Consider the following 15747-nt stretch of genomic DNA (forward strand, 5'->3'; position numbering starts at 1 on the left):
GGTTACGAGACCAGGCATCTATCGCAGTATCTTTTTTCTTAATCTTGAAGTCATGTCCAGAGAGATTGGTTCACTAGTGATTTTACCGTTTGCATTGAAGAAGCAACCAACACTATATAAACAGAAATTTAGCTTAAGAAATCAGAAGAGAAGAAATCTAGGTGAGAAATGGAAACTGTATCCATGCACTTGTTTAAGAAACCCCATCTTGTTCTTGCTTGGTACAGCAAGGTTTCTTGTGTGAGTTTCAGAAGCCCTGTTCTCACCTTTGCTCAACGGGCTGGCGTTATCTACAACAGACTGCTCTTGGAAATAAAGCCCTTAGCTCAGTCTCTCAGAACACCTTCCACACGTTGGGGGAGGTGTGAAACTTGGGGCTAAAACATTCCTTGCTTCCAATCTGGTGCCCTGTGTGCACTGTGCAAAGCCTACTCCTGTCCCACACACCTTGACTCACTGCATATATCTTTACCTGCACCTATCTGGAAATCGAAAACAGAAGAGTAGAAGAAAACTCAGCTGTGATGATTAAATAGTCTTCTGGGAAGCATCCTGCATGGAAAAAGGTTAGAAGTGAGGGTTTGTGGCTAGACACTCTTTAATACCTTTGCTAGAGTTGTTTCTGAGTCTGTAACATAGGACTCGCTGTGTTCACTGCAGAACGTGAGGATGTTAATGGTTCAATTACAGTCACATTTTTGTCATCGAAGGTGGAGGATCAGTTGTTTTGCTGCTGTTGTTGTTGTTCCTCTGCCCGCGCTTTGGCAGGTTCTCTGGGCATTAACTTTTCCACCCAAGGAGAGGTCAGGGAAGGCTATGATGGTGGTTGTCAAAACCATCCATTTCCTCCTTGCTGGAAACGCAAGCGAAACCTTCAGGTGGGGGTAAGAGGATGTAAAAATCATGGCTAGCATGAACTTTAAGATTATTTGTGGCTCTAAACTAAAGTTGAAAATGGAAAGAAACAAAGGGGAACACTCCAGGTTCATCGCTTTTCCGTGTGCAGATGTGGACGGAACAATTTAGCAGATGGTCTATAAGGTGTAGTGAAGTAACAGAGGGATGGGGAATGGTACCCAAGAAAGCGTTGTGAGGGTTTAACATGAAACCATGAAAAGTGCTTAGCGCAGAGCCTGGTGCCCAGGAAGAACACAGTAAGCGCAGGCTGCCTGTCGTACTGTGACAGGGACGCCCATCGTTCTCTTCACAATTGCTAGGTTCATTCAGCCTCACCTCCAAATAGAGGCACAGAAGCAGTGAAGGCTTTTTGTCTCAATGCAGAACTTCTGACTTTCCTTCAATTGGTATTTCTTGCTACGGGTTGTTACCCCAAGATTCTATGAATGTGTTCACTGTGAAAAAAAAAAAAAAAGCAAATTTGCATAAAACAGAATCTTATTTTACCATTGACATTCATCTTAAAAGAAAAAGGTACACCCATGAGGGGAAAAAAAGTTATCCAGTAAACCAAGTTATTTGTTTATTTATTATTATTTTTTAAATAAAGTATGGGAGGGACTGCAGTAGCATTTTAATAAGGCTTGCCTGGTGACTGTAGCGTTTTTAGAACCCTGCAATATTTTTTAGTGTTCCAGGATATCCACCCTGCTTTCCTTGCATCCTTTTTACCCAGAATCTAGCAGTTCTGTCAGCACCTATATATGCCCTGACTCTATTTTCAGAGCTCCTGTGACATATTCTCTTCCTGTTTTTATGAGTGTGTTTATCATTTGCAGTATAACCAAGCATTAGTATTTTAGTTAATTATATACAGTACTACCCAGGACTTTAGCCTCAAGAAATTTTTAAGTTTGTGGCTTTACATTCAATCAAATATATTTGTGTAATGCAGCATTTAAAGCACAGTCAGCACGAGCATATATAACTTCCAAGAGGTCTTCCCGATGCAAATAACTGCAATTAATATGTGAAATCAAAACACCAATTATAATTTATCACTCCCATAGAAACATATGGTAAACACTGGGCCAGTTGTTCAAATCTACAGGACCGTTTGGGTAGGTTTTTCAGGTTGCACTAGCAAATATCTTTGGTTTTTTTCCTGCCTATGCCCAACGTCCTCTTCCTTTTGGTTTTCGTACTGCAGTGGGATTGTTTATATTAATAATTTCAGATCCGTAATTTCTTACGTTTTCTGTGCCTTTTTTTTCTCCCTGATAGTTTGCTCATGCATATTAACTAAGGCGTATATTCTGAGAAAGCAGTATGTTAAAATGAGCAAAACAAGCAGATGTTTCAAAGAAAGGAGACTTCACCAGCAGAACGAACACTAGAAACTCTGGTCGTGAGGGGGCTTGTAGATTATTCTTGCGTAGTGCAGCTGAAAATTTATTCAACGTAAGCTTAAAGGAGTGTGCGTTTTGAAGATAAATACTGAACTATTTGGGTAAAAATAACATTACATCAGAAAATCGGGAGACTTTAAAAGGAAAACTTCTTTGCATGCTGGAGAAATGAAAAATAATTAATGCTTCAGAGTTCTCCTTATTTTATCTAAACCTCAAACCCTTTCCTGGGAAATGTGATGAAAAGGATGAACTTCATTCAAGAAAAGAATATAACAACATCTCAGTTCATCAGAAAGCCTGAAAGAAGGAGCTGTTAACCGAGAATTGATTGAAAATGCTTTCTTTTTTTTCTATTTCAATCTACATTGTTAAAAATATTGCTTAAAACTACCCTTTTTTATTTCTCACTTTTGGGGGGAAGAAGGTGTACTTACGCTAGTCCCTTGAGATGTTATAAAATGGTACATGAATAAGAAGTGTAGTGTTCAAGTAAACCTGGAAAACATTGAGTATCAAGCTGTAGTTAAATGGATAAGCCATTGAGTATGTCACTTGGGAAAAAAAAAAAGTAGGGTAATTCTAGGCTTGGCTAACCCACAGCTCGATTGTATTTTCACATCCTTGCCACATTTTTATTCTGCTCTTATTCGTACGCTGGGTAATTGCCTCAGGACTGCAAAATGACTAGAGTAAATGCAATGTGTGTGTGTGTGTGTGTGTGTGTGTGTCTGTGTGTGTGTGTGTTGGGGGTGTGTGATTGTTTTGATGCAGTTGAGTTCATCTCTCTTTAAGAGCAAATAAACTTTCTCAGGAGTTCCCCAATAAACTTTTTCTGAAAATTTTTATTGAAATATAGTTGATTTGCAATGTTATGTTAGTTTCAGGTATACAGCAAAGTGACTGAGTTACACACACACACACACACACACACACACACACACACACACACGTGTATTCTTTTTTAGGTTTTTTTCCATTATAGGTTATTACAAGATACTGAGAGTAGTTCCCTGTGCTGTACAGTAGGTCCCTGTTTATCTGTTTTATATACAGTAGTGTGTATTTGTTAATCCCAAACTCCTAACTTATCCCTCCCCCACCTTTCCCCTTTGGAAACCATAGGTTTGTTATCTATGTCTGCGGATCTATTTTACAATCTATCTATTGTAAATAAGTTCATTTGTATCATTTTATATGTGGAACCCAATAAACTCTTTTCTTTCATCTCATTATCTAGAACTGTAACCCATGCCTGTTTCTAAATCAGTCCTTGCCAAGGAGGAAACTGGATTGGCTGAGACAAATGAGGAGAGACTCAGTGAGGCTCAGGAGAGGTCCTGAACCCCTCACTCCTTTGGTGGCTGCAGATACCTGAAGAGAAGCAGATTTCAGTTAGGGGAGGAGGTGGGGGTGCTAGATGAGTAACCAGAGACTCTGACCTTGGCACGCAGTTGCATCTGCAACAGTAGGGGAAATAAAGTTAGCCTTTTTTGTTGTTGTTGTTAACTTGCCAGCTCTGATTTTCTTGATGTAAGGCTACATTTTTCAAGTCCTGGTAGCCCCAAAGACAAACGTACCTGTGTTTCTCAGAGCCCTTAATAAGCTAACATACCTGATGACTCTTCAGGAGAGGGGTAAAACCTATAATGTTTCTAACATAATGGAATATTTTATTGTTTAAAATACTGCACTTGTTTTTCAAGGCATTCTTTCTGAGATGAATGTCTTTATGAATGCAGGCTAGAAACTGCTCTCCTGAATTACTAGTCTGAACACGTTTCATAGTATATATTTTAGAATGGTCATAATGCCATCAAGATTGCCTTTTTAAGTACTCTAAAAAATAAGAGAAATTTGTAAAGTAGCAGGTTATAAAATTATTAGAAAATGAATTGCCTTATTATGTAAGTGTAGTAAAATGTTAATGTAAGAATCTAGTTGGTGAGGTCACTGTAAAACTCTTTCAACCTTCCTCTGTATTTAAAATTTTTTGTGATAGAAAGTTGAAAAATAATAAAACAACCACAACAAAGAATAACTTTTATGTATGCAACCAAAAACCAGAGGAAATACTTAGCAAAGAAAACCATATTTATAATAGCAAAACTAAGTGAAATACCAAGGCTCACTTTCCACGAAACACTCAAAACCTATGTGAGAAAAAATTTTAAAACACTACTGAAGGAAGCAACAGTAGCCTTGAACAAATGAAAAGACACACGTGGGAATTCTCACCTTTGTAAAAATTTCCGTTCTGGCTAAGTTGATTAATAAATACAGCATAAACTCCACATCAAGTATTTTTTTTTCTTTTCTCAAGATAGATTAGTAGTTAATAAAGGTCATTTGAGTAAATAAACAAAAGTCAACATAGAATTTGAAAAAGAAGGAACAATTATGGTGAGAGAGGGGCTAACTCTACCAGTTATTAAAATATGTTGTAAAGAGTTTATAATTGAAGCTGTACTGTTGGCCCACGAATAGACAAACCAAACAGTGAAACAAATTTTAAAAATCCAGAAATAGATCTAATTATGCATGGAAAACTTAATATATAATAAAGGAAGCACTTCAAATCAGTGAGAAAAGATGAACTGGCATATAACTAGGAAGCTATATGGAGAAAGCTAAAATTTTGATTCTTCATACCAGAATGTGTTCCAAGTGGATGAGATATCTAAGTTTGAAAAATAAAATTATACAAGAAGAAAACACAGATGGAATATTCTGTAGCCTGGGGTGGGAGCATTTTTTCAAACCATGATTGAAAATCCAGAGCAATAAGAAGAAAATAAATTGATAATTTTTTGTAGAAAAACATCTTTTAATCTAATATAATTTTATTTGGAAAATACCTAAAGTGAGTAAAAGAAAAATAACAAACTAGGAAAAATATTTGCAACTTAATCTCAAAGACTTAATATGCTTAATTAATAAAAAGCTTTTAAAAGTAGAGAAGAAAATGACCAAATTTTTATAAAAACAGTTTGCAGAAAAGAAATACAGTAGCTTTTAACTATATGCAAAGATGTTCAACCTCCCCTATAGTAAGAAAAATGCAAATAAAAATAGACTGTGGTAGCATTTCTCACCTAGCTGACAGACGGAAATCCAAGTTTGAGGACATACTTGGTTGTCAGAGTTGTTGGGAAATGAACACTCTCTCTCTTTGCTGGTGGGAGAACAAAATGGTACAAACCCATTAGAGGGGAATTGGCCAGTATTTAGCAAAAACACATACAGATTGACTCTTGAACAAAGCAATCCCGTTTCTCAGAATAAATCACCAAAATATTCCGGTAAGAATTGAAAAAGACATATATGCCAAGGCTGCTCATTCCACTACATTTTTAGACTGTTGGTTAGACATTTATTCTAAGAATGTTATTTGTGTATTATGGGATCAAGCAAATAAATAGTTAGAATGGTGTCAGTAAGAACCAGAATTTTCCTCTTGAAAAAAAAAAATGAGGTAGAGGTGTAGGAGTGTCAAGTTAAGTACAAGTCCTGTAGTCCGGAATTTGAATTCAGAGTAGCAGTATGGATTCATGATGGATTTTATCTTTTTCAAAAAAGATTCCTGCTCCAGACACGCTGAAAAGGCCTAGACCCAATGAAGAGCAGTGAGCACCAGGTTGATTGGTACTTGAATGAGATACATACAAAACAAAGAACTGTCTGCCCTTTGAGATATTAATGTGTGCTCTGAAAAGGAAAAAATATGAATTCACGTAATTTGGGGAAATTCTGAACTTCCTTCTTGGAAATCATACTTTATGTTATATTAAATACTCTGAAACAGTCTCTCAGTAAAGAAACCTAATAACGTTTAATACGGTGGCTGTCGGGAACACTTCGTTTTGCAGGAGAAGGGACAGGGGTTGTAGGATCCCTACTGTTTCTTTCCTACACAAATGTGTCATAGAAAACAATCTGGGAAATATTGCTGCGAAAGTGAAATTCAATCCGTGGTTAATTATTTGTCATAGAGGGACAGGAGGTCTAAAGAGAGTTCCTGGTATTACCATGTACTTAACGGATGCCTAATTTAATACAAGTATTGTTCAGAATCTACCAGATATTAAATGCTGTGTTCAGCGCTGGGGATATAAGGAAAAAAAAAAAAAAAGAAAGAAAAGGAAAGTCTAGTAGAGCATTAAAATATAGTGATAATTTTATAATAAAGATTTGAAATGTTTTTTGAAAATCTTTAATTCTGATCAAGAAGCTAAGTGTAAGCAAACACTGGATTGTGCCACGGGGACAGAATTAAGTTATGATGGGCAAAAGCAAGGAGGGATATTTCTGGCAAAACAAGGGGAATGACCGAAGATAATTAACGTTAGAGCTGATGATGTTTACGGGAAAAATAGCCATACTTGTCTGGAGCAAAAAATATATATGTTTTAAATTCTAGGAAAAGGGTGAGGTAGGGCCCATGAAGTGAGAGAAATGTTGGTTTGGGGTTCTGATAAACCTGGGCTGTCATCTGCTCTTCCTGTACATGACCTTCGGAAGGTGATTTAATTTCTGTAAGGCTCGGCTTTCCCATCTGTATAATGAGGACTAATAATATTTAACTGACAAAGTGAGGATGAAATAAAAATCCTGTATATAAGGCTTCCAAGACAGTGGAGGACACTTCATCGCTGCCGGTTCTCACTGTTGTTAGGCAGATAGGAACAAAATGATGAACACCCTCTGTTGTCAGGGGAAAGGCTTTGGATTTCATTCTGCGGGCAGTGGAGAACCACTGAAGAATTCTGAGCACGGGGGTGAAGTGATTAGCTCTGTGGTTTGGAAAAATGAATGTGGAGGAATCACTAGATGAAGAGAGACACCTAGCATTGTGTCCTGATGGGAGATGAGAAAAGCGTAAATAGGGCATTGGTAGTGTGGCCAAAACTGTTCACTGTTTCAGGTGAGGTTTTGGCTCTTCATTAGATATATGTATGTGGGAGGGTGGAGTAAGAGACAGGAAAGGATGAAAAAATGACATCAGGGTTTCCAGCCTGAGCATCAGAGTTGCCAGTAATATGGACAATTGAGACAGGCAACCCAGGAAGTAGAGCAGGTGTATAGAAGAAGGTAATGAGTTCAGGGGTGGTATTTCATTAGTTTTGTCTCATTTTCTTTCGGCGTATCACCTTTCTAGCCTAAGTGAGCTTTGAAGATTTGCACGTGGCAGCCCAGCTTCTGATCGCAGCAATCCCTTGGTTCTATGGGGCCACTATGTTTTGAATAGTGTGTTGGCTTACTACAAGGGCTTTTATTGTGATCCTTCGAAGTGCTGCTTCTGAAATGTATCTAATGCATCAGAAAGGTTAGTGTAATGTGCTCCAAAGTCAAATTCCAGAAACTATCAAAGCAACCGAACATGGTAGCCAGACGTGGATACGTGGCCTGCGTGACTGTACTCAAAGCATTGTTTTCTTTAAGCATATTTGAAAGTAAATGCAAATTGAGGCATTCTACTCAACACCAGTGTTTGTGTGTGTTTCTTGTTTTAATGTGCAGGACAGGAGAGAATTGGAAAAGATTCCACCTATGAGCAGGAGGGTAAAGTTCAGTTCGTGATTGACGCAGTGTACGCAATGGCTCACGCCCTTCATCACATGAACAAGGATCTCTGTGCTGACTACCGGGGTGTCTGTCCAGAGATGGAGCAAGCTGGGGGCAAGAAGTTGTTGAAGTATATCCGCAATGTGAATTTCAATGGTGAGTCTCCATGTTTTCATTTTTCAGGCTGACACGGGGCCTTTATATTGTAGAAAAGAACATCTAGGGCTTCCCTGGTGGCGCAGTGGTTGAGAGTCCACCTGCCGATGCAGGGGACACGGGTTCGTGCCCCAGTCCGGGAAGATCCCACATGCCGTGGAGCGACTGGGCCCGTGAGCCATGGCCGCTGAGCCTGCGCGTCCGGAGCCTGTGCTCCGCAACGGGAGAGGCCACAGCAGTGAGGGGCCCGCATCCCGAAAAAAAAAAAAAAAGAAAGAAAAGAACATCTAGAGGATGCCACACAACCCTAGTATGTCTAAAATACTATATATAAAAATGACAAGTGCTCATAACGACATTGAAGCACTGAAAGATAACAAGTTACAATACTTTCTGAATCCAAGAAGTCAAATTATGCCCAGTATGCTGTTAACGTCCTTGTATACATCAAAATTCTAATATTCTGACATATGGTAAACGAGATAACCAGAATATCCAATGATGTAACTTTGGGTGATACAGAACTTGGTGATACCCAAGTCTTTTAGCAATACAGCAACCTATTCATACTCATCCAGTATATGTCCACACAGATATTTCAAAATTCCAGTTTCTTGGTCAAGTGATTTGTTTTGCTTGAGTTCATTAAAAATATTTAGATGTCTCAATTCCAGTCTCTTTTGGAATCCTAAGTGTTGACATTATGTGTTTCATAAGTTAAGTAGTCAGATTGCAATTTACTCTTGAGTATGTGAATTATAGCATTTCAAATGATTGAATCCATTATATGAATGAGTAGTGAGTGAGCAAATGAATAAATAAACTTGGGGGGGTTATGGTTTGCCCTCTTTTTCTTAAAATAGAAGGACTTTTTCCAAGTTTTTTCTTGGTGCATGTAAGCAGGAATGGGAGGGGTTAAGAGGAAAAGGAAGGGACAGTTGCTCTAGGTACTCAAGTTAATGCAAGTAATGGTTGTAATTTTCCACACCAACCACATGTCACATTACACATTTATTTCTCAAAGCATAAAACTTGGGCAGAAAGTAATTGGTTACCTAAAATAAATGGGTAGAGATGAGTGGGAAATACAACCGGAGATTTATTTTAGGAATTGGCTGATACTGTTATAGAGACTGACATGCCCCATGATCTGCCATCTATAAGCTGGAGAATCATAGAAGCAGCGGTGTAATTCAGTCCACGTGTACAGGCCTTGGGATCAGAGGGTTGGTGGTGTAAGTCTTGATCTGTTTCTGAAAGCCAGGAGAAAATGGGTGTCTCTACTCAAGCAGAGAGAGTGAATTTGCCCTTCTTCTGCCTTTGGTTCTGTTCAGGCTTTCTAGGGCTTGGGTGATGCCTGCCCACATTGGGGAAGGTCACCTGCTTTATTCAGTTCAACGATTCAACAATTCTTTATTCAGTTCAACAGTTCTCTCAGGAACATACTCATACACACAGAAATAAAGTTTTGCCAGCTATCAGGGCATCCCTGGTCAAGCTGACACACAAAATTAACCATCCTGAATGTCAATTATTTCTCAATTAAAAAATAACCATTGCACGGGGTAATACAAAATTTAATACAGTAATAAACCTAACTAAATTACATATGAATAACATAACCACACTGAAGGGAGTGAGGAAGAAAGATAAAGAGTGCAAATAATTTTGGAAGACAGTATTTGACTATATACTATAAGACTGAAGACATGAATAGCTGTACAGAGATATTTCACAATCCCTAGGAAGTTAGTACCTTTTTTCCCCACAATTCTGAAGATTATTTATGTCCATAAGAGGACTGAGATTTAATAAAAGATATTGTGGATAACGAGAGTCAAAGAAAGAAATTACTAATAAGGATGGGAGAAAGGTAAAATAAGACTTGTTCTGTTGGATTAGAACAGAAGATACAAGCATGGGCTCATGGCTTTTAATACACATGCAGATGGGGAGGTAGGGAGATGCATATGGGTATGTTTGTGTGTGTACAAACCTCTGCTGTTTAGTTCTGTCCACTGAGAGGGCCTAGGAGCCATGACAGCCTGGTAGAAATGACTGCACTTGCGCCCGCATGTTATTTATAAATTCCGTTCTCCAGTGAAAAGAACTAGGGCTCCCTAGTGAAACTCTCAATTCGGGCCAGAGCAGGGCAGGTAGAAGATGAATTTGAAACAATGTTGTGCCGCAAAGCAAGAAAGTGCTCAAAAACTGATGGGACCATGTGGAAGGGGCAAAGGAACCAACTTGAAGAAGATCCCACTGGCTAATTCTAGGCCAACAGTGGGTTAAGCTCATAGAATATAATAAATATCAGTGAGTCCATACTAATAAATAAATAATTGACTTGGATACGTAAACGCAAGAGAAGGGACAGCACGATGGAATGGGGCAAAGATGGAAATACAAAACTCACCATTTTGCAAAGACCTCAGTAATAACTGTTTCAGGCAAGAATCATCAATGGATGCTAAAAGTATTGGGCTTAAAAGCAGGATGAGAAATAAGATACTTGCATAGCCTCAAAGTGTCCTTCATCGTGGAACACATTAATTATAAAGGGGAAAAGAGCAGCTTTGAAGTGGAGAAACCTGGAAGACAGCACTTAACCAAGTTGTCAAGGTTAGTGTCACCAGCAATGAGACTTAACAACATCACATGCTACTAATTATTAGAGAAATGCAAATCAAAACTACAGTGAGGTACCACTTCACGCCAGTCAGAATGGCTGTTATCAAAAAGTCTACAAATAATAAACACTGGAGAGGGTGTGGAGGAAAGGGAACCCTCCTACACTGTTGTTAGGAATGCAAATTAGTGCAGCCACTATGGAGAACAGTATGGAGGTTCCTTAAAAAACTAAAAATAGAGCCACCATATCCCACTCCTGGGTGTATATCTGGAGAAAACCATAATTCAAAAAAGATACATGCACCTCTATGTTCATAGCAGCACTATTTACAATAGCCAAGACATGGAAGTAACCTAAATGTCCATCGACAGATGAATGAATAAAGAAGATGTAGTTGGGAATTCCCTGGCAGTCCAGTGGTGAGGACTCCATGCTTCCACTTCACAGGGCATGGGTTCGATCCCTGGTCCGGGAACTAATATCCCACATGCCACTCAGTGCAGCCAAAAGAAAAAAAAGAAGAAGACGATGATGATGTGGTATATGTATGTATACAATGGAATACATAAAAAATAATGAAATAATGCCATTTGCAGCAACATGGATGGATCTAGAGATTATCACAGTAAGTGAGGTGAGCCAGACACAGACAAATATCATATGATATCACTTATATGTGGAATCTTAAAAAATGATACATATGAACTTATTTCCAAAACAGAACTTACAGACTTCGAAAACAGACTTACGGTTATCAAAAGGGAAAGGTGGTGGGGAGGGATAAATTAGGAATTTGGGAGAAACATATACGCACTACTATATATAAAATAGATAAACAACAAGGACGTACTGTATAGCACAGGGAATTTTACTCAATATTTTGTAATAACCTACATGGGAAAAGAATCTGAAAAGTACCGTGTGTGTGTGTGTGTCTGTGTGTGTGTGTGTGTGTATGTATGTGTATATATATATATATATACTGAAAAGTGATTCACTGAATCACTTTGCTGTATGCCTGAAACTAACAAACAGTAAATCAACTCTACTTCAATAAAACATTAATTAATTTAAAAAAAAGATAACCCTGGGAAGGTTACAACATCACTTCTGAGGTCTTATTGCCAAAAATACATGACCTCCATCTAATGTTAACAAACACCAGACATCCAAACTGAAGGTCATTTTACAAAATAACTGGCTAGTACTCTTCAAAAGTGTTGAGGTCATGAGAACGACCGATGGAGGAATTGTTCCAGACTAGAAGAAACTAAGGAGACATTACTATTAAATGCAATGTGGGAACATTGACTGATCTTAAACCAGAAAAAGGATACGAATGGGACAGTGGAGGAATTTTAATAACATTTGCGGATTAGTTTTAAATAGTATTACATCGATGTTAATTTCCTGGTTTAGATAATTATGTTATGGTTTAAAAAATCTTGCTTCTCTGCTTGTAAGTAATAATCCACTTAAACCCACAATATTGTATCAATCATTCAGGAGTTACCTAGTATCTGGGTGAAGAAGAATCATATCTGATTTTGGAACCAACAGTTTCCGAGTTAAGATGGAGACAAAAATGACTATAAATACAACCACAAAAATGGTTCGCCTACAAGTTATCTTTTTTCGTAGTTTCTTCCTTATCTTACAGAATCTCCTAAAATATATAACAAATTTTCCCAGAAAAAGCACACATAAATTTCATTACATATCCTGGGGTCAGTTTCTGGGCTTTGTATGCTGGTCCATAGATAAGCATCACACTTCTTTGGCCAGTAACAAAGAAGAGTCATTTTGAGAATATTTTTGGTGATTCTCATCTGATTCTTCTTCTATTTAACGCTTGCAGACTTCAGTTAAGACGGGCTTACCACTGATGAGCCAGAGATGCTGAGCTTCTGATTGGACACAGACCCTACGTTTATCAAATGATTACTATGTGCCAGAAACTGTCCTAAGTACTTTTTGTGTATTGGCTTCTTTAATATTCATAATACTAAATGGCTTAGATACTGTTATTTTCCTTTTTTTTTTTTAGCAGATAAACTGATTCACAGAGAACGTAAGAATCATGATGTCTAAAGCCACACAGTTATGTATTGATGATGCTGTAACTGGTACCTAGGGTACCCAACCCCGTGGCCTGCTCTCTTGACTTTTATTAAGTGTCTGAGAGAAAGGGCTTATTACAACATTCCTGCTCTTCCATCTTGGAACACAGGCTCTGTGGGAGCTCACAGGCAGGGCCAGTCCATTCCCTTGCTTTGTCATCATTGTAGTCATTCTCTGTTGTCAACATAATTTCCTTTTCCCTAAGGGTATTCTTTCTGCCATGTGGACAGGCAGGCAGAAGACTCCCAGGGCCGTGTGACATTCATTAATGGTGGAACTCAACAGTTTTGTAAAGCAGAAAAAAAAAAACAAACTGTGTTAGATTTAGTTAAGTGGCTTTCACGTCGCTTTAAGTGAGCAACAATTAGGGTGAAAAGAAGCTTGACATTTTTTTACTAATTCAATTTCCTGACTTTTAGATAAAGGAATCACATTTTAGAGAGGAGAAAATATTTGTCCAACCACAGCTAGCAAATGACAGAGACAGACCTAGAACTCAAGTTTCTTTCTAGTCCATTGTGAAAACTGTAGCCTCTCTCTTCTGCATGTTTTAGAAAAATCTTGATGTTTCTTGGTCTCAGTAAGCTTAATCGTGCTCTTCTGTTACTTCAGTACAGAGTTTTCCATACCCCTGGGAGTTCTGTTCCAGACCAGTAGAGTACAGTTTAATAACTCCGACCTTCACATTTCTGAAAGCGTCAATTTAGGAAGTGATAATAGAATGCTCTAAAAGTATTGCTACATCTTCAGCAATCACTTAACCTCCCCTTGTGCACCAACAGAAAAGGTGGCTAATTATGTCATCCCAAATGAATGCAATGTCCTGAGCCTAAATTTGAGTTATCTTTATGTTGGATGTTGGCCCATCCAACCAGATGTCAGTATTTGTCAATTTAACAAATTTGTTGTCTTGGATACACAACCTTAGAGAATTGTTATATAGTGAAGTCTTTCATGTGAAGCCTGTCTGTACCTAGATTTACTCCTTTCCAGAAAACAAATTGGGTTGGGGTATATTTTATAAAGATGGCATATCTCATGTGGTCTTCTTGAAACATGAAGTTAGCTTTTCTTCAGCGAGGATGAGATCTGTATTCCCTCCCCTTGAGTCTGAGTGAACCTATGGCTAATACAGAAGTGGCACTATGTGACTTCTATGGTACAAAATGCCATCGGGCTTCTGCATGGTTCTCTTGTGACTTCTGTATTACGAACACAGCTGCCATGTTAGGAGGAAGCCAAGGGTCAGGCTGCACGTGGGTGCTCCAGCCATAGCCCCAGCTGATGTGAGTGGACCAGAGACGCACTGTTTCTGCCAAGCCCTGCCCAAATTACAAAATACAGATTGTCATTTTTTTTTTGAGTGCCACGTTTTAGGATAGTTGGTTGAGCAGCAAAAGGTAACTGGAACACGAATCAAGGTAGCCTTTCTGGAATCTGTGTATGGGGTGGTAAGAAGAGAAGAGAAAACCTGTCAGGTCAGTACTTGGATTCTGAAGACTGTTTTGTCATCGGAGCATCGTATATCTCCAGTCCTTCTTGATCCAGGAAAAAAAAAAAGGAATTTCACTCAGATGCTCTCATCTGGGAAGGAGATTTCCTACCTGAGTGCATTCTCTCAACCGTTCTCTCCTCTGAGTATCCCATCTGGTCAAGTGGCCCTGTTGCCTTTACTTTAGGACACTTGTGTTCTGGCCCTGATACATTGTGGAGGTTCCAGCAGAGGATCGCTTCTCCTTTGATAACTTATTTATTTTCTCTGGATTTGTTTGGTCCTTATTATTATCATTATTTTTTTTGATATAGAGTTCATTGAACACAATCCCTCTTTTTCTCTTTCAAGAAGTTCAGGGGTGGGGCTTCCCTGGTGGCGCAGTGGTTGAGAGTCCACCTGCCGATGCAGGGGACGCGGGTTCGTGCCCCGGTCCGGGAGGATCCCACATGCCGCGGAGCGGCTGGGTCCGTGAGCCATGGCCAATGAGCCTGCGCGTCCAGAGCCTGTGCTCCGCAGCGGGAGAGGCCACAACAGTGAGAGGCCCGCATACCACAAAAAAAAAAAAAAAAAGAAGTTCAGGGGTGATGTTGAAAAGGAGTTGTGTGGGGAAAAAACAAAACTGCCTGAAAAATGCCAGTTGCGTTGTAGAATCCATCAAAAAGGTCAGAGCCACACCCTACATTGTTACACATCACTTAGGTAATGTATTCAGCTCTTCTGCCTTATTTTTTCTAAACATGAACTTTAATGAGAATGGAAAGGGCAACACAAGAATCATTTCTCCTCACAAGGATTGTAAGGAGGGAGGGAGAGAGAGAGATGAGGCAGTGTGTACCTTTCTGGTGAATATTTACCTGGGGGGCTGAGGTCCTTTGGAGCCCCAGGCCTCTGATATTCTTCATCCTCTCAAAGACTCTGAAAAGCTCACATCCTATTACTTAATGACTAGAAGCTGTAGAATTATAGCAAAGCACAACATGAATCCTAGTATCCAATGTGAAAGAGAGGTATCTGAATATTAATGTCTTCCTGAAAAATAATAAGAAACATTTCTGTTGATTCCTCTACAGAGAGGGCTTAAAGGGGTGTCTTTGTGGACCATGGGGTTAGTGTCTAGGAGAAACAGAGAAGAAACAAATTGAAATGGTGACCTTGGCCACAGACAGATTCAGCCACAAATTCAAGTTCATAGGGTGAAATCAGCGTTGCTCATGGATGAATGCCCATTCCCAGAGTGGATTCTAGCCTGCTGTTTGGAAAATTTTTAAAATGTTTACACCAAGGGAGAAATTTAAATACCAGTTAGGAGAGACTCCTTTGATGCATTGGAAAACATTATTGGTCTGGGAGTCTGACGGCATGCGTCAGGGTCTGGTCCTGAGATATTAGCAAAGAAAACAATAATAAAAATGAAAACTATATAAAAAAAATTATGGCCATCCATTGAGCATTTATTATGTAAAAGGCATGGG

At 38.9% G+C, this 15747-nt stretch overlaps 1 protein-coding gene across 1 annotated transcript in view; it reads left to right on the forward strand.

The window, feature by feature from the left end:
- The window catches only part of GRM7 (glutamate metabotropic receptor 7), an 817195-nt gene that overhangs the window by 553401 nt on the left and 248047 nt on the right, over positions 1-15747 (forward strand). Inside the window, exon 6 of the mRNA XM_033865318.2 lies at positions 7827-8027. Within this exon, the coding sequence (XP_033721209.1) occupies positions 7827-8027 (201 nt within the window). The remainder of the gene's footprint in view (positions 1-7826; positions 8028-15747) is intronic.

The sequence above is a fragment of the Tursiops truncatus genome, chromosome 10 (genome assembly GCF_011762595.2).
Source record: "Tursiops truncatus isolate mTurTru1 chromosome 10, mTurTru1.mat.Y, whole genome shotgun sequence".
NCBI lineage: Eukaryota > Metazoa > Chordata > Mammalia > Artiodactyla > Delphinidae > Tursiops > Tursiops truncatus.